This window comes from Nyctibius grandis, chromosome 7 (assembly GCF_013368605.1).
Source record: "Nyctibius grandis isolate bNycGra1 chromosome 7, bNycGra1.pri, whole genome shotgun sequence".
Classification (NCBI taxonomy): Eukaryota; Metazoa; Chordata; class Aves; order Nyctibiiformes; family Nyctibiidae; genus Nyctibius; species Nyctibius grandis.
The window spans coordinates 31,746,883-31,768,632 of record NC_090664.1 but is presented as its reverse complement, the minus strand read 5'-3'; the positions used below and the strand labels follow the sequence as shown (position 1 = coordinate 31,768,632).

Here is a 21,750-nt window from a genome sequence, read left to right as displayed (position 1 = left end):
ATAGTTAAAAGGTGGTATTTCCTTCCACCTTGAAATAATCTGTATGGTTGGTAGATAGAGTCTAAGTTACAGTGAACTGAGAAACGCAGTATGTAAATATTGTGTAAAATTATGTACAAAAGATTTCAAAAACAAAATTAATCATAACTGCAGTATTCTTATGTAGCTGCTATTAACTGTAACTTTGTAAAAATACAATTAATGCCACTAGTATTTTTCTATTATATCCACAGTACAGTGTATTTTATTCTACAAGGTCATACTATAGCGTACTGAAATCTTGCTATTTGTGAATTTTAAGTACAGTCAGAGTAATACTTTTCTACCAGAAAATAACCAGTAAAGCAAGTGCAGATGCTGAGGGAAATTCTAAGGTGCAATGCATGGTTCCCCCAAGCTGCTGTTCCCCTTCCCCGAGTAGGATATTCTCAAAGCAGTTTCACCTTTACATAAAGTTGCCTTAACCATTCTAAGCAAACTTGCAGGATTCCAGTTCAAATTTTAAACTGAAAATTGACCTTTTACAGGAATTGAAGAAAGGGAAATGTGCTACATCCTGTAAAATAATATAAAAATATACAGAAATATGTCACAGTTTTGACTATGTAACAACTTTCAGTTACATTTCAGTTCAGAACGTTCATCTTAAAAGAGCCTAATAGAGCTCTGTTTTAGCATTTAATTAAAAAAGCCCTTGTGTGTTTTCTGATAAACATATAGATGTAGAAAGTTGTTCAGAGGTTTCATATATTCCTTGTGCTTAACCTCTCTTCCCCTTTCCCACCCTGTCTAGACAACAAGAAAACAACTGACAACCCTCCTTAAATGAAGAAACACTGAAAGGAAGACATAGGCTTAACTTTTTTTTTTCCCCTAATCCATTTCCCCTGACTCCTCCATGCCACTGAAGAATAGGGGGGGTAGGGGAAAGGAAGAAGACCTAGTTCCTGTTCTGCATTAATTACCTTTTAATCTTTGACATTTGAAGTGAAAGTCCTGTTGGTTTTATACATGATATGAAGGACTGGTAAAAGATTTTTACCAGTATGTGCTCTGTCAGGACTTAAGGGACACCCTAACATAATCTTCAGAACAAAGACAGGAATTGTATCAGCTGTACAACTGTCTGCATCCACCCATTTTTCTGCTTTATATTAGGTAGTTAAAAACTTTTTCCATTTATCAGTATGGCAGATTGATTGCTAAAAAAAAAAAATTAAATGTCTAGAGATTGTTCAGACATCATGTTTAAGAGGCAGCAATACATTTCTAGATGATCAACTATCAGGGGAGTGTGGGTTGTCAAACAGATATGTCAGTAATTATCATCTCACTGGTTAGGTACCTTGTCTCATTAAAATTATACAAGTGCATCAATTTTGGATGGCAAACTACGTCCTATCGCCTAGCTTTGGGAATGCTATACTTGTTTAACAAGCCTAGCAATTCTCAGATAAAGACGATGCATTATCCTGGTGTGAGCACTTAGATGTTCTGTTATTTGTAGAAGCATTGTAGACCTTTTAACAATCAAAGATTAAATTGGCTAGAAATATTTGAGCTTTAATTACTTTTACACATTCTGTGTGTTTTGTATTAGATAAGTGATTTACATGTCATACTTCCATTATATATGAAATCTAGTATGAAAGAAATGTAGCATACACCTCCATTTCTTATTTTAATAGTGCTCCCCACACAAGTATAGCCCATTAAGTGCAGCACCATTTCAAAAAAATACATTGGTATTCTACGGTAGAAAAGAATGTATATAAACAACACTAGCTAGAATACTACAGGACACTTTATTTGTCAGTTAGTAATTAGTTATTAATGGCAACATGTTATACAGTATTTCTAGAAAAGTTTTTCAAAAATTGTAGATACAATTCCAATATCTAGGAAACTTAATTTTTTGAATGTTAAACTCAGCAATGTAATAGCTTCAACTATTAGAAACTATCTGGTGAGCCAAAGCTAAGTCTTCGAAATAAAAAAAAAAACCTTAATATGACAGCACCTCCAACAGGTGCATCATAATATACTTTAATGCAAAATTCAAAATATCTGACTTCATATTTCAGACATCATGCAGTGTAGATTTAGGGATCATCACAGACTGAAAAGTAAATACACTAATGGTATAAATTGTAGTGATTCAATAGAATCATTAAGTTTTAGATACTTTAAATATAAAGAAAACATCTGTACTGTGTCCGTATTGGTTGATCCCAATAACCAAAGGCATTTTCTTAAAAGAGTAAGTGTGTAAGTACGATTTGTCACATTGAAATAAAAAAAAAAAATCCAGTTTTAAGTAACTTCTCCCCAAAACACACAGTTTAAGCTATTTAAACACGTAGACTATCAATCATCAGACTTATCCACAAAAATAATTTTTGGCGGTACCACTATTACATTTGTCAGCTTCAGGCCAGCCTTTTAAAAATCCACAGATAAAACCAATTTAGAAAGATCAAAGTATTCTTTGTGCTTTTGCAAGCTAGAAATTACTATATGCCTGAAACTGGAGCTCTAATTTAGAGCATGGCCCAGAATGAAAAGCAGAATGGAAGAGAAAGCCTTGTAATTCTGCAATTACTTCACATCTGAACCATTGTTTTCTGTATTTTTTAAAATCAATTCTAAAAACTATTTTCCCCTGAAATCAATTCTAAAAACTATTTTCCCCAACTACTGTGCTAGCAGTTTCTGCATATTTACAAATAATCCCCGCAAAACGGGATGATGGGAAAGATTCACATTAAGAAAACTATTTATAACATAGCATTAATAGTTAATGCAATTTACAACAATTTCACTGTGTTTTATCAACAGAATATGCCACTTTAGATTAATGTCTTCATTAATTAAGACTGCTTTACAGTTGAAATTACACAATTTAAACCAAAGGTAACATGCATCACCTCAGTTTAATAATCCAGTATATTACAAAAAAAACAAACAATGCAAAGAGCATCATGTAGCATAAGAGCTTTGTCTGGCTTCCTCTGGAGAGCACTCTCAGTCTGCCCATAGTTGCACCTAGAAGTCCACCCGTAGAGTCAAAATCATTATCCTACATTTAAAACAAACAAACCAACCAACAAACAACATGTTATACTCTCGGGGAAAAATTACCCTTAAAGCTTGATAAGTGTAGTTTTTCCTGTTTTTTCAAGTTTTCCAAAACTAATTATTTCAGAGGCAGTTTCTGAAAATTAACCAGGAAAAACCTTTGCCCATTTAGCCAGAGATTTTTTTCCCCAAGCCAAAGCAAACTGTAAGCAAAAAGGCATTTCTGACTTATTTTTTGCTTCCCTCTTCTATTCTTAAATACAATTAAATATAGAACTGCCTTTTTAATAATACTAAATATTTGCTAATTGAAAACAAACAGTCGTATCTGAAGTATAAAGACCTTGGTTGTGCCTTCAAAGTAATACATTTGCACATCTATCTTTTTGAACTGAAATATTGCTGCTGAATTAGTCACATTTTACAGTCAGCAATAAGCTGTCAACATTTTAATACAAGTGTTCGTACTAAAAGAAGGAATGCTTTACATTACTAACTTCTTAATCCTGCCCCATATTTAAAGAAAGTTAGTGACTCAATACTTACCATTTCTGATAACATTTTATTCTGGTTTTTAACTTCTGTTCCAATTTCAATGGAAAGCTATTAAAAAACCCAAAAAGTATTAAATATAAGTAATCAGTTCTACATAGGCTAGAGAAACCAGTCTAAAATATGTGACGTGACTAGTGTTTCCCCAGGTAAAATGTGAAAACAGTACCTGGTCTTTTCAAAAAAAAATAACGTGCACAGTATTCTGTAGATAAACCTTAGGAAAGTAAATATTTGTCATTTGACTAGATGAGTCTAGAGTCACAGAAGGTACTCAAATGCTCCTCCTCCCCTTTTCTCCTTCAACAGATAATTCCTTATTAGAGTTACTGCATGGACTTTCAAAAATTCAAGCTCTAGTCAAGTCTAAGTAGCAGTTATCCATCTCCTGGAAAACTACTGGCACACAGCACAGAGGACCATCAGCACTCTCTTTGCCTCTGCTGCTGGAGTTGACAGCTGTAACATGCCAACACATCTCTTTTGACAAGTTGCTGCTATGCTATAAATGGGAATTTCTTTTGTGAACTTGTCTATTCCTTCTCTGGTTTGTGTCATGAAACAGCAAGGGCACAGCAGAACAAGGAGGCAAGTTGAGTAGGCAAATAAGAGTCACTTGCGACAGCCTGGTGATCACCCAGCACATCCAGAGCTATGAGACAGGTCCAAGGTCAAGCCAGAAAATCAAGTCTACAGGTGAGGGTCAGAATCAGGGAGGTATGAAACCAGGCACAGATAGCTGCAACATAGCAAAGGTGGGGGCCAGGCAGGAGAATCTCTGCTTAAAAGCAGCTCCCAAGTGAAATAGGGGAGAACCCCACACTGAGGCTTCTCAGCAGCTCTTCCTCAGTGTGGGGTTGATGAGGAACAGCTGATGACAGTTCTTGTCAGCACACTGGCCTTGAACAACCAGCTCAACTCCTAGAAGGGAAGGAAACGTGCTCCAGGCCCTGATGCTTTGGATTAGCCAAAACCCGTATGTTTTTTGTGACGCAACCTAAATCTCACTATTTCTTGCTGCTGCATTTCACCACAATTTATCATCAAGCCAAGAGTGAAACATGAGGCTTCTAGGAAGATTATCTGACGGTTATTCCACACTGCAAGATCATTACATTGCGCCAAAAGATGCAACTGCAGAAAGAGCACACATACTACTCCATGGGGCACTATCAACCACACTGCAGACATACCCTGGGACACTGATTTGAAATACAACATACCAGAGAAGGAGACGAGAGATGAAATTCTGTAACAAAGGTCAAAGCTTCTCCTTTTACCTCCTTAACTTATTCTGAATTATTTAGGGGGGTAATTTCTTAACTTAAACCTAAGGTTTTATTTTCTATTTGAGATTAAACAAATTACTTTCAATCAACAGGATATTATTAGCAATAGGAATTTGAATGAGTTTAGGCCTAAGAATTAATTGGCTTTTACTACATACATAGAAACAACACCTATTGCTACGAATGTATTTTAAAAAATCTTAAGTTGTTAAGAAAAAAACCCACACAATTTTCATCACAGAGCTGTCTTTCAATTAGACTTGCTTGAAAGAAGTCCTCAATCTCTGGAAGGAATCAGAATCATTAAAACAATAAATTTCTCTTTCAGAGTATGTTAGCATACTATATCTAACAGCTGTTTTCACATTACAGATTTATCAGCAGATACAGCAGAAGCTGATGAGCCACAATGATAACACCAAAAACAAGTAGTCCATTTTCTTAAATGAACCTGAGCCAGTCTACTGACCTAAACTCAAATTTTGTAGTTTCTGCAGGGACAGTAATTCATTCTGTAGGACAGAAAGCCATAACTTAACACCAAAGCTGTGCTCAAGATTAGCAAAAAAGGACACCTCTAGCTAAAAATCTAATTAAAGTAAGAATCAGTTATACAAATGAATGATTGTGCATTTTGGTTGACAATAATTCTTTCTTGTATTAAATTTATGTTTTAAACTAAGTCTGCTGCTTCACTGGTCCATATAATTTAATGCAATAAATGTAACAATACCACTATAATTAAATACTTACTGATTTAATGGCACTGACTTTTGTACGCAGACTTTCTGTTAACCTTTCATTTTCTTCTTCATAGACACTGTATCCACTATTGGTATAGCCATAGTTACCAGCAGGTGCTCCATCGCCTATAAACACAAGTCAGTAGTTAGAAATCACACCGGAGCAAGTGCTCTTCACATGGGGAAAAGCACGCTTTCCATTTAAAAATGCATTTACTTAATGTCACCCTCAGCAATCAGGAAGAGGCATGGCATGTTCCTGAGACAGAGATTCAACCTTTTATCAAATGTGTAAGTTATCTTTCAATATGCAAATCAAAGACAGAAAACTGAGGAATGGTTGTAATATAATACTACCAAATTTTTCCCCACATAGTGTTTTCAGATTACTTCTATGGAGATCAACCTAGGCATTGCATGGAGATGTGAAGGGAGCTTTGAGGCTACTACATAGAGTGGTAAACCTAACTCAAAGTAGGAAAGCTGAGATCATTCTCTAACAAAGACAAATACCATTTGATCACACACGCATTTAAAGGAGAAAGCATACTCTGATCCTTACACATATTTCTCTACAAGCAAGACCTCACATGAGAAGCCAGGCCTCTGGGGCACTGCCGTTTCTGTCACCATTCTGCAGTTCTGTTCCCACTCCTGCCTTTGCTTTTTGGATGATGGAGCTTCAGGACTGTTATCCAGACAATTGACTTTAGCAGAGTAAGTGGAGCAGAAGGGAATGAAAGCTCCTCAGCTCCACACTTCCTCCAACCTCTAATAAATATCTCCTACAGACAACAGTTGGACAGCAGCACGGGCACAGTGTCCTGTCTAGACAAAAATCAGTCTCAGGCCTCACATCAAAGATTTGAAACCAAAGAAGAGAGGCCAAGACTGAGAAAGGCAAACAGAAAAGAACTATTATAACATTTATGATAAAGATCTTACTAGATTAATTCAAGTAGCAATCCAGCTGTAACGTTAATCAATATTTATATGGCTGGTCAGAATGCCACACTAAAATTGTCTGAATGCCTTTGGTTAATTCCTCTTCAATGCAATTTAAAGATTTTTGTGTTTGGGTGCCATTTTATATTAACCCATAAAGCTGCTTTTTAAGTGTAAGTAATGACATTTTTTAGTTTGTACTTGTAAACTGCTTTAATGTTATTCTATAAATTAAGCTAACAACAAATTCTCAACTAGACTGGGTGAAATGTACATTTCCATTTCATCCCAGCAAGAATCAAGAAATTCCCCCTCTCCCCAATCAAAAGCACCAACGCCAAATATAGAAAGTTGACTAAAATGACATCATTTAGAGAGTCAGGGGTGTTCCCTTTGTCTCGTTTTACAAATGCATCTAAGTACAGTACTTCCTACCAAGTGATACAGTTTTTAATATGTTTATAAGTTAATATACCATATAGCTTCAGGCTAAAATACCATAACTATGATTATTACATAGACTGCATCATAACAGATGTGAACAACTGCCCCAAAGCTTTTAAACAGGCACAGCCCCTTCTATATATGTAACAGAAAGCACTATGTAGAAGCCTGGCTACTACTGTTTCCAGGCAGGACAGAAACTTCAGCATAGCAGTTCTATGGGCTGTCTTGCAACACTGTTCATTGACAGGACATGTAATATGGACATGACCATAACATAATCACAGGCTAAAAAAGAGGTACCAGGTAGCTGGTGCCCACAGAAGAAGTACTGGTGCCCAGCTTCTATCTTCAGCCTACTAAATAAAAAGGAATTCAAGACTAACAGTTGAAATGTCAAGGGAAAGAGCAAACTCTATGCAGCTGATAACAGTCATAACAGACATTTAAGTCTGCTTGACCTTCCAGCAGATTTTTTAAGAAGTACTTTCAGGACATTCCTTAAGGCATTGGTTGCCAGAGACATGCCAAAAGAAGGCACGCTCTTTCCCCTGCACTCCTTCCATAAATATCCATCACTTCACTTTTTCAGAAACAGCGTACTGTGCTGGATGGCCTTCAGTCTAACCCCTCTCAGCTCATACCCAAGAGAGAGCTGTTAGTCCTGCAAAGAAAAGGACTGAAGACCTAAGCATTATCAAATGTCCACCTTTTTATGACAAACATCGCAACACCTCTCTTAATCTGGTAAGAAGCGTATCCAAGACTTGTTTTATCTTGTGAAAATACTATTACGCAACACAAATCGAAAGTGTAGAAGTAAATCTAGGGCGGTGTTACAGACACACCTGGTTTAGCCACGTGACTTTTATCAGTCCCTAAATATTCACGTTCTAGGAAGAAGTACCAGAACTCAGTCATAAACTTCTGAGGCTTAAAACATTACCTAAGCTTTACAGTGAGGTCACAGCACCTACATGGTGCTGGAACATGACATGGGAGTTCAAAGTTTATAGTCATCAACATGGCTGCTGGCTGAAAAATGGGGCCTAAGCTTCTCAGAACACTCAGCAGGAACTCTGCAGAGATTTCTGCCTTTACATCAGATTATATTTGTAATAAGTTGACAACAGTTGGGTTTTGTTTTTTTTCCCCCAGACATAGCAGGAAAACATACATAAGTGCTAAACGTAAAAAACAACTGAGAATTTGTAAAGGATTTCACTGAAGAGTGACAAATCTGTCCATCCATGGAAACATGGCTCAAACTAACACGGCGTTAGAACCATTCATGAACACAATTCGATACAAATCCCAGCGCTGCTGTTGAAGTCCAGCTGCGCTAGAAAAAGAATACAAAAGCGCGGGTGACAGACTCAACGCTTTTTCCCACCTAAAGCTCCCGAACTCTGCTGCAAACCTACACCCATCGGCACAGCCCCTCTCACGCAGAGAGCCGCCCCCGAAGCCCCTACTTGGGGACGGGCCCTGCCCAGCCGGCTCCGGCAGCGGCTCGCACAGGCCCGGCGACAGCGCGGCCCACACGAGAGTACGGGCTGCCCCGCCCCGGCCCGCCGGACTTTTCACCCCCGCTCCCTCTCCGTTTAACCCTCCAGCACCAGCCGAGAGGGCACCACGCAGCCGCTGCCCACCGCCGATGCCGCGCCGGGCCGGGCGGGTGTCGCGGCCCGGCCCGCAGTGGGGCTGAAGGCCCCGCCGCCGAGGACCGCCGCGCTTACCCAGCCCCGCGCGCCTCATCGCCGCGTCCGGAGCTGCCGAGGGAGGAGGAGGAGGAAGGGAGCGGCTACCGAGCCCACGGCGCCTGAGGGAAGCGGGGCTCAGCGGGGCGGCCGCGGCCCAGCTCCGTCTCGGCCGTTCGGCTCATTCACCCGGCGAGCGCCACGACAGCGCTGCGCGCCGCGCGGCCCGCTGGGTATCGCGCGCCTGCGGCACGGCCGGGCCGGGCTGCGCGGGGGCTGATGGGTGCTGTAGTTCCGCGCCAAAGGCGGGGCGGTGGCAGCGCCGCTGAGGCTCGGCTCGGCTCGGCTCGGTTCCGGCGCCTGTGAGTGGCGGGCTGGCTAGGGAGGTGTCCCGGAGTCTCGGGCCTCCTCCAGGCCCGGGGGGGACACGGCTGACCCGGGCTGGAGCATGGTGAATGCAGGGACTCTCCACACCACCCCGAGGCGTTGAGCCAGCGTGGCGTTTCTCAGGGGACAGCGTGACAGACTGTTTGGCTCACGCGCAGTCCATGTGCCCAACAGGCCCCGAAAATGGCGTGGTTTCCTACAAGTGTGCATTTCGGGGAGCTGCACGGTGAGGCGGGGGTTTCGAGGGGCAGAAGCACGGGGCACCGCGGGGGAGCCTGGCCGCTGGCTGGAGCAGGCGCTGGCAGAGCAGCTCCCTCCCCACACAGTCCCTTCCCCGCGTCTTCAGGAGAAGAGCAAATTCTATTAAATATAACCAGTCGTGAATTTACTCAATACATTACCTATTTAAGCTTGCATTAAACTTTTTAAGAATTGATCCTGAAAGGAAAAAAAAAAATCTCGGTCTTCATTTCAGGAGGCCGTCAGTACGCTATCATTTTATTCTTTGGAAAGGGAAGATTCTCAGTGGTTGTCTTGTAACAGGCAGTGAAAACATTAAAATTCAGTGCAGAGTGGAGCTTTATCACCTTCTTTTTTCCTCCCTGTTTATTTGGAAGTAACAGGCACGCTACTGCAGCATACAGGAGCTCAGATTTCGTTATTACTGAAACCTGCAGATTTCGTTATTACTGAATCTTCAGTTCTCTGAATGATTTAAATTTCATTTGCAGAGATAATTTCTCCTTCATTCTTTAACACCTTGCAATGCTTTATCAGAAATGGATTTTACCTGCTCATATTAAAGATGTGACTCACTCTGTGTACCATTGGATTGAATTTATCTCCCAGCATAATACCAGAATGATTATCAGTACTCCAGTGTAAAGCAAACATCGTCATGGAGTCCATTCAGAGTTTGCTATTTTAGGTGTGGCATCCACTGGACTAAAGAAGCCACACTGACTTTTCCAATTACAACACGCTGCCATATCATTAATTGCTTTGCTATTTGTGTTCTGGTAGGAACTAAGACACCCAGTATTGGACCAAGACCCACATGTATCATGCAAGTTATATAAACGCAGAACAAAGCTCCTACTTCAATGAGCTTGCAGTGTTACAGGAGTCATCATCTAGGCAGGTAAAGTTGTAGAAGGAAGAATAAAATAACTCTTGTCAGTAAGAAGCCCTTTGCCCTCCTGCTGACATCCTGTGTAATTCACAGAATCACAGAATCAATCAGGTTGGAAGAGACCTCAGGGATCATCGAGTCCAACCGTTGCCCTGACACCACCCTGTCAACTAGACCATGGCACTAAGTGCCATGTCCAGTCTTTTCTTAAACACATCCAGACATGGTGACTCCACCACCTCCCTGGGCAGCCCATTCCAATGTCTAATAACCCTTTCTGAAAAGAAATTCTTCCTGATGTCCAACCTGAACCTCCCCTGGCAAAGCTTGAGGCTGTGTCCTCTTGTCCTATCGCTAGTTGCCCGGGAGAAGAGGCCAACTCCCACTTCACTACAACCTCCCTTCAGGTAGTTGTAGACTGCAATAAGGTCACCTCGGAGCCTCCTCTTCTCCAGGCTAAACAACCCCAGCTCCCTCTCAGCCGTTCCTCGCAGGTCAGACCCTCCAGAGCCTTCACCAGCTTGGTCGCCCTCCTCTGGACTTGCTCCAACACCTCAACATCTTTCTTGAAGTGCGAGGCCCAGAACTGGACACAGTATTCAAGATGCGGCCTCACCAGTGCCGAGTAGAGAGGGATGATCACTTCCCTAGACCGGCTGGCTACACTATTCCTAATAGAGGCCAGGATGCCATTGGCCTTCTTGGCCACCTGGGCACACTGCTGGCTCATGTTTAGCTGGCTGTCGATCAGCACCCCCAGGTCTCTTTCCACCGGGCCGCTTTCTAACCACTCTTCCCCCAGCCTGTAGAGCTGCATGGGGTTGTTGTGGCCGAAGTGTAAGACCCGGCACTTGTTCTTGTTGAACCTCATGCCGTTGGTCTCAGCCCATCTATCTAACCTGTCCAGATCCCTCTGTAGGGCCTTCCTACCCTCCAGCAGATCAACACTCCCACCCACCTTGGTGGCATCTGCAAATTTGCTGAGGGTGCACTCAATCCCTACGTCTAGATCATCTATAAAGATATTGAACAGCACCGGCCCCACAACTGAGCCCTGGGGAACACCGCTAGTGACCGGCCACCAGTTGGACTTTGCCCCATTCACCACCACTCTCTGGGCTCGGCCATCCAGCCACTTTTTAACCCATTTAAGAGTCCACCCATCCAAGCCCTGGGCAGCCAGTTTGTCTAGGAGGATGCTGTGGGAGACAGTGTCGAATGCCTTACTGAAGTCTAGATAGACTACATCCACAGCCCTGCCCTCATCTACTAAGCGGGTCACTTTGTCATAGAAGGAGACCAGGTTGGTCGAGCAGGACCTGCCTTTCATGAATCCATGTTGGCTGGCCCCGATGCCCTGATTGTCCTGCATGTGCCGTGTAATGGCACTCAGGATGATCTGTTCCATCACCTTGCCTGGTACCGAGGTCAGGCTGACAGGCCTATAGTTCCCTGGATCATCCTTCCGGCCCTTCTTGTAGATGGGCGTTACATTTGCTAATTTCCAGTCAGCTGGAACTTCTCCAGTTAACCAGGACTGCCGGTAGATAATCGAGAGTGGTTTGGCAAGTTCATTTGCCAGTTCCTTCATTACTCTGGGGCGAATCCCATCCGGGTCCATAGCCTTGTGGGTGTCCAACTGGCACAGCAGGTCACTAACAGTCTCCTCCTGGATCATGGGAGGTTCACACAGCCCCCCGTCCCTAACTTCAGGCTCTGGGGGCCGAGTCTCCTGAGGACAACCGGTCTTAACATTAAAGACCGAGGCAAAGAAGGCATTGGGTACCTCTGCCTTTTCCTCATCCCCTGACACTACACTACCCTCGTCATTCAGCAAGTGGTGGAGGCTCTCCTTGACCCTCCTTTTGCTGTTAATGTATTTGTAAAAGCTTTTTTTGTTGTCTTGACTGTAGCAGGAAAATCGAGCTCTAATTGAGCTTTGGCCCTTCTAATCTTCTCCCTACATGACCTGGCCACGTCCCTATAGACCTCCCGAGTTAACTGACCCTTCTTCCAGAGCAAATAGGCTCTCTTTTTTTCCTTAAGTTCTAGTCTAAGTTCCCTGTTTAACCAGGCCGGTCTTTTTCCCCGATGGCTTGCCTTCCTACACACCAGGACAGCCTGCTCCTGAATATTTAGCAATTCCCTTTTGAAGCATGTCCAGCCTTCCTGGACTCCTTTGCCCTTCAGGACCGATTGCCAAGGGACTCGGTCCACCAGCCTCTTAAACAGGCTAAAGTCTGCCCGCCGGAAATCTAAGGCAGAAGTTCTGCTCTTGCCCCTCCTTACTTCCCCCACTATCGAAAACTCTAACATTTCATGGTCGCTGTTCCCAAGACGGCCACCGACCCTCACATCTCCCACTATTCTTTCCCTGTTCACAAACAACAGGTCAGTCAGGGCCCCTCCTCTAGTGGGCTCATTTACCACTTGCAGTTGTCCTCCACACATTCGAGGAATCTCCTAGATTGCTTCCTCTCTGCCATGTTGTATTTCCAGCAGACATCCAGCAAGTTGAAGTCGCCCATGAGTACAAGGGCCGGCAACCGGGCAGCTTCTGACAGCCGCTTGTAAAACGCCTCGTCCGCCTGCTCATCCTGGTTGGGTGGTCTATAACAGACTCCCACCGTAATGTCCGCCCTGCCGACCTTCCCCCTGATCTTCACCCGTAAACATTCAACCTTGTCATCCTCACCATCTTCCTCAATTTCGACACAGTCTAAGCACTCCCTAACATACAGCGCTACCCCACCGCCTCTCCTGCTTCGCCTGTCCCTCTTAAAGAGCTTATAGCCATCCATAGCAGCACTCCAGTCATGAGAGTCATCCCACCACGTTTCTGTGATGGCAACCACATCATAACCTTCCTGCTGTACAGTGGCTTCTAGCTCTTCCTGTTTGTTGCCCATACTGCGTGCATTGGTGTAAACGCACTTCAGCTGTGCTAGCGGCCTTGCCCCCGATGCAGGCCTGTCACCCCTAGGTTCATTTGTGGCTGCCCTGGTCTTATCCCCCTCCCCCACTGAACCTCGTTTAAAGACCTTTTAACCAGCCCTGCCAACTTCTGGGCCATAACCCTTTTCCCCTTCTGATTCAGCTGTTCCCCATCCGGCATAAGCAGGCCCGGTGCCATGAAAGCCGCCCCGTGGTCAACAAACCCAAAATCCCACCTCCGGCACTAGTCTCTTAGCCACATATTAATCTGTTGTACTTTCATAGTCTTTTCCCTATTTTCACCAAATACCAAAGGAATTGAAGAGAATATCACCTGCGCACCTAATTGCTGTAAAACACCCCGTGTGTTTTTTTGCAATGCATAAAAACACAAATAATTGCAGCATTTATTTTCTCTCCACATGTCAAAGTTCAATTGAGATAGTCTTGCCTCAGCCCAACTTCAGGATAGACACTGAGAAGCTGTTTGTTTATTTACTTCTCAGTCACATCTGGATGCCTACATCTCACACAGCATTATAAAGAGTGAAATGAGTATAATGTACAAACTGGCCCTTTAGTTTATTTAATATTTGATAAGCAGTTTATCCAAAATTTCAACTAAGGCATTAGCTGCACATACAAGACAGAAGAGAAGGCCAAGCAGAAGAAATTAACTGCAGAACTGTCACCCATACAGTGAAGTGTGAAGCTAATCTCCATGGGATTTTTTCTGGAACTCAGCAATTCTTACAGGAGTTTGCAAGCTGCCATCACTGATGACTTGAGACTTGATATACATCAGTTCAGGGAAATACATCAGTTGTTTCAAAGAAGGGAAAAGTACTATGACCAGATTAAAGATGCTGTTTATGTGTAAAGATGTTGTGCTAAAACCATCTGAATTTCATGTGCCCATTTCTTACCTTGCCAGGACAAAGAGGTCTCTCAAAGGATTACATGCTTAAAATAGCAAAATTTAGATGCGAAATTTACAGAAAATGAACAGATTTTGAGAAAATCTTCGTAAGTGCTGCAGGTTTGAACTAGGGCTCTGTTAGGAGCAATATCCTCATCAAACATGATTGTCGAAGGAGGATTAGGGTGACAGTCTATGCAGTAACTAAATAACCAGAGAGTAAAATTGAGGCTCCAGGAGGCAGTAGGAAAATGTCTTTTAGTAACAGCTGAGTTTCTCATTATTATGTATAATTTTGTTTACCTTTTTTTCTTCATACACCATCCAAGAAAATGATTACATTTGGTGATATTGCTATACGAAAAGATTTTTCTTTACCATATTTGCATATTCTATGTCACCATTCTTTTTTTCCCCCTATGACTTTTCTTCCATTTTTTAATGAATACGGATTTATAAATAACTAGGTAAAAAAAGTACATTTCCCCACTAGGACTGTCATTATAATTCATAGTTAAGGGGCTCATTTTTCATTTTTACTTAAATTTTCTATAAAATAAAATCCCAATTAGCCACCTGTAAGGTATTCACAACTCACAGTGTTTATGTCTATCTGCTTATGATGTTTTGAAATAACATACTGAGTCTATATGCAATTTATAAATAGCACATTTAATTCTTCACAGTTTCTTACAGCAAAGCATGGAAATGATACTGACATGATTAATGTTTCGAATCCATTTTGATTGTATTGAATTTATATTTTTTTCATACACTGAAAGTGCCTCATAGAAAAGTTAATTTTATAGTTCTCCTGACATTACAATAATGAAATCGCGATTCCACCTCACAACAGAGGCTGGACATAGAGGTTGACTGGGTATCATTAATATTCATTACGATTTGGAAAGGATTTGACTGAAGAGTGACAAATCTGTCCGTCCATGGAAACATGGCTCAAACTAACACTGCGTTAGAACCATTCATGAACACAATTACGTGTTCATTACGTTTATGTTGTATTTTCATTGATCGGTTTTATTCATATTAATCATGTCGCAGAATGAGTCTGTGAAATAAATACAGTTTTTCTGTTGACGACATTAATTGTACTCCTGTTGCCTTTCTGGCCTGTTCCCTAGCAGCCCTCCCACACCAAGGCCGTGCTCCAGGCTGTGTAAGCCAGCGGTGCGTGGTTCGCAGGTGTGTCTGCAGCTCTTCCTTAGCATCTGCATTTCTTCCTGCCAGGAAGCCTAAACGAGTAGTCAGCAAGTGGTTTTAAATGACTGACTCATCAACATTTTGTTTATCAGTGACAACATACAGGAAGAAGCAGCACATTAAAAAAAAAAAAAACGATGTATGCAGTCTGCAAGCTTATCTGTCCTGGCTGTGTTTTTATAATCTTTTAATGGGAGCCTACACAGGTGTGTCATTGTCAGATACTCTGCTTAGGCAATGTGTATGTCAGTCTCCTTTCCCCAAAATATTAATGAACAATTAGTCCTTTTTTTTTTTAAAAAAAAAGATAATTTATAAAATGGGTGCCAACTGTCCTACCACTGCTACCATTTTTTGATTCTCTTTACTGTCTCCAATTAAAGTAGAATATATTTACATAGCAAACAGCCCATATATTTTCTTAGTAAATTACTCCATGACTCCATCACAAAAGCAATAAAAAGGGAAAAAAACAAAACAGGAAAGCTGTCTGAAAAGATCCTGTATAATCAAATTTCCAGTATACAACTGAAAGCCCAGAAATCTTATTAACATGATAATAGTAATGACACGATTATCATTGAATTATTAAATAAGTAACCAGAATGTCAGTGTTCTTACATGTTTGATAAACAGGTTTTCACAGTCGTCACGATTAACTTGCTACTTTCAACAATTATAGGCTGTGAAAACAACATAACAAGTCACAGGCATCATTAGAGAGTTGAAAAGCTGATATTGCATGATATTATGTTAGTATCAAATGTTTCAATCACTGTTTCGTTAAGCAGTAAGCTTCAATTATTAAAAAAAAAGTTTGCTAATTAAAGCTTGATCCACTGTGCAATTAAGGAACAGCTGATGATTATTTCTAAATAAAACTATTACATTAACCACACAGAAGCAGAGCTAGATGACGAAATATTTCTAATTAGGATTTGGTGTCTTCAAAAAGGAGTAATGTCAGCATCTTTCATCAATGTTCTTGGCACTTAATCTCCTGGTTTATTCTAATGCTATTTAGCAAATGAAATCCCTCAAAATGCTTCTATTAAAACCAACTCAGTCAGATCACTCAGGTGTTTCCTCCCGTGGTCTGAAAGCTGACAAAACTGACACTGGACTTAGGATATCATCTGCCTTGTTCTTCCTGTTTGTGTTCTCCAAATAGGGCCATCATGAAAAACAGAAAATGCCGTGTAAAATAACTCCTCCTGCAAGACTTTAAATGGCTGAAGGGGGCTGATCACAGCTGCTGCTCATTGCTGCCTAGACTGTCAAGCATAGAATTAATCCTGCAAGTCACAAGTAGAATAGTACATGCAGTCATTATTCAGGTTCTTTAATGATGTGAACAGATGTAAATCACTGCAAGTACTGACAAACGTATCAGTTTCACCCATCACAATGATTCAAAACTTTATTAAATACTGTCAAAGAGAACCGTGGCTGTTTCTGGTCTTCATGCACTTCCATCACAGATGGCAACTTCTTTCTGGGATAAGGTTTGGAGTCACCTCATCTCATTGTGTTTTCAAACTGTGTTCTTTTTTTTACGATGTTCTTTTAATAAGGGTTCTTTTAATAAAAACCTTACCAAATATGTGCCAAAATAGCCTTTTATTGGTTTTACAAGATAACCAAGAAGATACTTGGATAAGATTCTGGGAACTCCTGTTATCTTTGATCAAACCATGCTACTGGGAACCAGGGCAGCTTCCTTGAATGTATGGAATTGTACTCATCCGTGCCTAGTCACCCTAGGCCTTTCTGTACACAGGTTCAAGAGATCATTAACACGTTGTACCTATAAAGACTCCCTATCTCATAGCTTTGCATGTGTATATGATTACAGGTTGAAAAACCATCTAAACTCATAATAAGATTTTACAGTAAATTTGCTTAGGACAAACTTTACAGTATGTATATATATACAGTTGTGTCTGTAATGGATTCCACATTATTTTCTTGTTTCTGATTTCAATATCATCTGAGTTTTTCTAGTCATAGTAAAATGTGATCCTGAGGGAGGCCTCAGGCAGCTTGGTTGGTCAGACACACTTCAGCAGCGAAGGACCAGCTAAGGGAAGGAGAAGCAGTATGTATCATTGCATCAGCAGAAAGTATCTATTAAGGGAAGAAAGTATTTAAAGTAAGAAAATGCAATCTTTTTCACCTTTACACCACTTTTTTTTAATCTGTTGATGTTTTCACTGATGCAGTGAAAGCATCTTTCTCCTCACTTTGATATAAGCTATGTTTGGGAAGTATTGAGCTTTATATTAGCTCACAGATAATATAATTTAAATATAATTATTATTTACTTAATTGTTATTGTTAAATACTGTGATTCTGCTTATTCTTTCCTTTAGTTACTTTTCAGTAGCATAAGCTGCTCCATTTCTTGTTTGATTCTGCAGGGAACACACCCAGAAATCTCTGCTGCATTTTTATAGATTTGTTGTCAGTGCTGTTAAATTACATCAAAATAGAGAAGGAAAGCTATGGACACAACTGCTGGTCTCCCTCCTAAACTTCATTACGTAGGGCTTGAATCAAACTTTACTGTTGTCATGGAAAATTTTTCTATTGACTTTGGATCAGGCTATAAATTTTTATTAAAAAACGCACTCTGCCGATTCTTTGTCTTCCAAGTAGTATATGCTGTGTAATCTATGAATAATTCCAGTCACGATTTCTTTCTCTAATATTAAGGTACCATTTCTGATGTCAGCTTTGGCTGGGTAATAATATCAGCTGAATGAGTGATAAGAATTCAGAGCCACTGCAGCAGCCTGAGCACTAATAACACTAATGTCTAAAGAGGAGGACTAATACATTTAAAATAAAAAGTGGAAGTCAAAGTAATTTTTCATTTTAGTAAAACAAATGTATGGGATGAATGGAGCATACAGTTCCAATGCTTCATAAGATGCAATTAAACAGTAATTTGATGATTTGCGTTCTGTTTATTTTGACCTTTCAGACATGCGGGAAAGGCTTTCACCAGTCAAAATAGAGAATTCAATAAAAACAGAGACTTTACGCACAATGACTTTCAGTGAGAGGAGAGCTATTTTGCAGACCTGTATCTAGGCAGAGCATTTTCCTACAGCGCATTTCTCAAGACAGATGAGGCAGACATCATCCTTGTTGCCTTGTCCAGCAAGGCAAAACTGAGAATGTGAATGAAGATTCCTGGATGCTGGAGCCAGCTTGGTGCTAGCTTTGTGCTTGGCCACTGGAAAGTTAAAAATAAATGAAAAACATCATGTACTTCTTTAGTTCTTTTTAGTTTTCTCATAGGTCAACAAATCATGCACAAAACGATTTGTTTCATGACTAATTAGAGAAGCTAATGCCTGAACATAAATCTGCAAAAGCTCTTGCAAGTCCCTTGTTTTCCAGAAAGACCATTACAAATAAATTACCCATTCAAAGCACCTTTATAAAGATCATTGTCTTAGGCTGCTGCATGGACTGCAACAGCAGAGCTAATTACCTGTACTGGAGTATGGTGCTAATGGGACTACGTGGCTTCCTGTACTGCGGTGGCTCATTCAGAGTTTACGTGTGTGTTTCTGCATAGCACTACATTATGCCACAAGAATATATATTTAATTTCTGTATTTGTATTATTTGCCAGATGCAGTGTAGCAACTGGGAAGAAAGTGTAACATTGTTCTCCATAAAGATGCATCAATGCACTTCTAAGAAAAAGCTCTTTTAACTTACTGAAATTCTGAGCACCTTATCTAGATGTTAATGAAGTTAGTAACAAAATTTCATCAATTATTATGGCATGAGATCAAAGACTGAAGTAATTATAGTGTGGAAAGGATCATTAATTATAGTGTATAAAGGATCATATTTGAGAATTAAAAGTCATAGGTTCTTTCCATGGTTTTCTGTAAATGTAGATAAAAGCAAGCTTAGGTTATGTTTTATGGTATACCATGAAGAAAGATTTCATCTCCCACAGCCCATTCACCAACAGAAGTAATCTTCGCTTGAAAATAACATGAAAAGTCATTGTCACTTGTACGGTCAAAAAGGACATGATATATGTTTTAGAAAACACAGTTTTCTGTATCTGGACAAATCATGACCAACTACAATGTTACTGACTGTGTATTGCTTCAGGCTTTTTCCAGAAATTAGAGTTCTTAAGAAATTAATAATAGAAAGAAGTCTGGGAAGGACAGCAAAACCAGACAGCAAACAAGGTAGGTCTGAGGCATCTGGCTCTCGTGCCTGGCATTTGCTTGGCCCATACAGATCAGCTCATCCTGTGCCAAAGCTCAGACTGGAGAGGCACTGGAGCCACTGCTGGTGTGCGGTTGACCTGATGCAAGTCTAACATATCAAGCATGTGCCGTGTGTGTGCAAATTCAACATGCTTGTGCACGTGACACTGGATCTACCACTCTGAGATCTGACTCATGATCTTTATGAGTCATAGGGAACCCAAACGATCCTGGGCCAAGTCCCAGAGAAAAGTCTTGGTGACCTGCCAGAAGAGCAGGTCTAGCTCTAATACTAGATTTGTGCCTCTTAACATGGTGGCACATGAGAGGTGAGATTCAGTGTAGGCTCATATGCTACTGCCTGGAGAAAGAGCAGTATTTCCTCATGTCTCCTGCAGTACACAGTGCAGATGCTGGCTCAGAAAGTGTGGCTAGAAAATGATACACAGGATGGAGAGTGAGGATAATTGGATTCTAAACTTGCAAAATAAATTCTGGGAGGGAGCCAAATCTTTAACATCTCTGTTCCTCTGTTTCCCTCTCACTAAAACATGGATTTCTTGCCAAGGATGCTAAAAGGCTTATTTAATCATTTTTACTAATATGCTCTAATGCCTTGAAATGCAGCGTGCCTTAGAAAGGAAAGTATTCAAAGTCAGTGGAAGAAGAATGCCCACTATTTGTATTACACTAGAAACAAATGACCTGATCCATCATGTAGATCGTACACAGACATGATTCCTCCCTCAGACTCAGTGGGAGAGGGATCATCAGTCGGCAGCAGCGGCAGCAGCGACAGCGGCAGCAGCGACTGAGGTGAGTGCGGGGCAAGGGCGAGATCGGGCTGTACTGGGCGGTTTCCGTGCCCTGGGCCCCCCAAGCAGCAGCCCCGAGTCCCGTCTGGACCCGGAAGTTCCCGGCAACGAATCAGAAGAGGAGGGGTGTAGCACCACCCCCTGTGATCGGGAGATAAGAAGCCTCTGGGTGGGCAGGGACTAGTCCCAGAGGGTAGAGGGTGAGTAAGCAGTGACTGTGTGTGTCCTGGGGATGGGGACGCCACAGCCATTTGCAACTCGTTGGGGAGGGCGCTGACTCTCTCCCAGTGCACAAGGCAAGGAAGGCGCCAAGGAGCTGTGAACCTTCTGCTGTCAGTCGGCAGCAGTGGCAGCAGCGGCAGCGACTGAGGTGAGTGTGGGCGAGGGTGAGATCGGGCGAGGGTGAGATCGGGCTGTACCGGGCGGGTTCCGTACTCAGGGCCACCCGAGCAGCAGCCCCCAAGTCCCGTCCCAGGAGAGGAGGGGGCGTAGCCGGAGGCACCGTGGGAGGTTTGAAGGGCCCCCTGGGGAGCGCGAGCGACCTGGAGCGTGGCGAATAGTAGCGCGCAAACAGGGGCGTGGCAGTTTGCGCAGCAGTTCTCGCAGGCAGGGCGAGCAGAGTAGGCGGGCAGGAAGGTATGGTTTCCACTCGGCGGGGCCCTAAGTCCCTTGCAGGTGCCAGAAAAGACATGGCAACCCGAACGGACCTGCCGCGGAAGCATGCGGAGGTGCAGGTGGCAGGCTGCAGGGAGTGCCAGAGCCTGGCCCTGGCACTCGAGGATAACGGAGACCTCACCTGTGTGAGGTGCGAACAGGTCAATGACCTGATCTCCTTGGTGGCCCAGCTCAAGGAGGAGGTGGAAAGGTTAAGGAGCACAGGAGCATCCCAGGAAGAGGATGGCGGGCAGTGCTGTTCCCTGCCTGTCCTGGGGAAAACGGACGGGCCTAACGCTCCCCGGGTAGTGGAGGGTCCTCTTCCTCCTCCACAAGGAGCAGGAGGAGACCTAGGGGATGGGGGGTAATGGAGGCAGGTCCCTGCTCGGGGTGGCAGGCGAATCCCATCCCGACCTTCCTCCCCTCCCCACATCCCCCTGAAAAATAGGTATGAGGTGCTGGAGCCTGCGCGTCTTCCTGAGTGTCAGGAAGACACGAATCTAGGTGAAAGACCTTCTACGGGGCTACGTAAACAGAAGCAACCAAGTAAGAGGGTTGCAATCAGCTCCAAAAAGGAGAAAAGAAAAGTAATTGTTATAGGCGACTCCCTGCTAAGGGGAACGGAGAGCCCCATATGCAGGCCAGACCCGACTCACAGGGAAGTCTGCTGCCCCCCTGGGGCTCGGGTAA

General features: G+C 42.4%; 2 protein-coding genes across 3 annotated transcripts in view; one reads left to right on the top strand and one right to left on the bottom strand.

Moving 5' to 3' along the window:
* The window catches only part of LOC137665465 (probable acyl-CoA dehydrogenase 6), a 101,447-nt gene extending 95,762 nt beyond the window's left edge, over positions 1-5,685 (top strand). Inside the window, exon 10 of one of the 2 annotated variants that reach the window (XR_011048515.1) lies at positions 3,940-5,685. The gene's annotated coding sequence lies outside the window, so the exon portion shown is untranslated. The other variant, XR_011048514.1, reaches the window with a different exon arrangement.
* Positions 1,787-8,979, bottom strand: BET1 (Bet1 golgi vesicular membrane trafficking protein). The gene is made up of 4 exons (XM_068404477.1): positions 8,791-8,979; positions 5,673-5,788; positions 3,625-3,681; positions 1,787-3,079 (listed from the first exon to the last, which is right to left on the bottom strand). The coding sequence occupies exons 1-4, from the start codon at positions 8,807-8,809 to the stop codon at positions 2,924-2,926; spliced, it is 348 nt and encodes a 115-aa protein (XP_068260578.1). The 5' UTR covers positions 8,810-8,979; the 3' UTR covers positions 1,787-2,923.
* Positions 8,980-21,750: the final 12,771 nt, after the last annotated feature.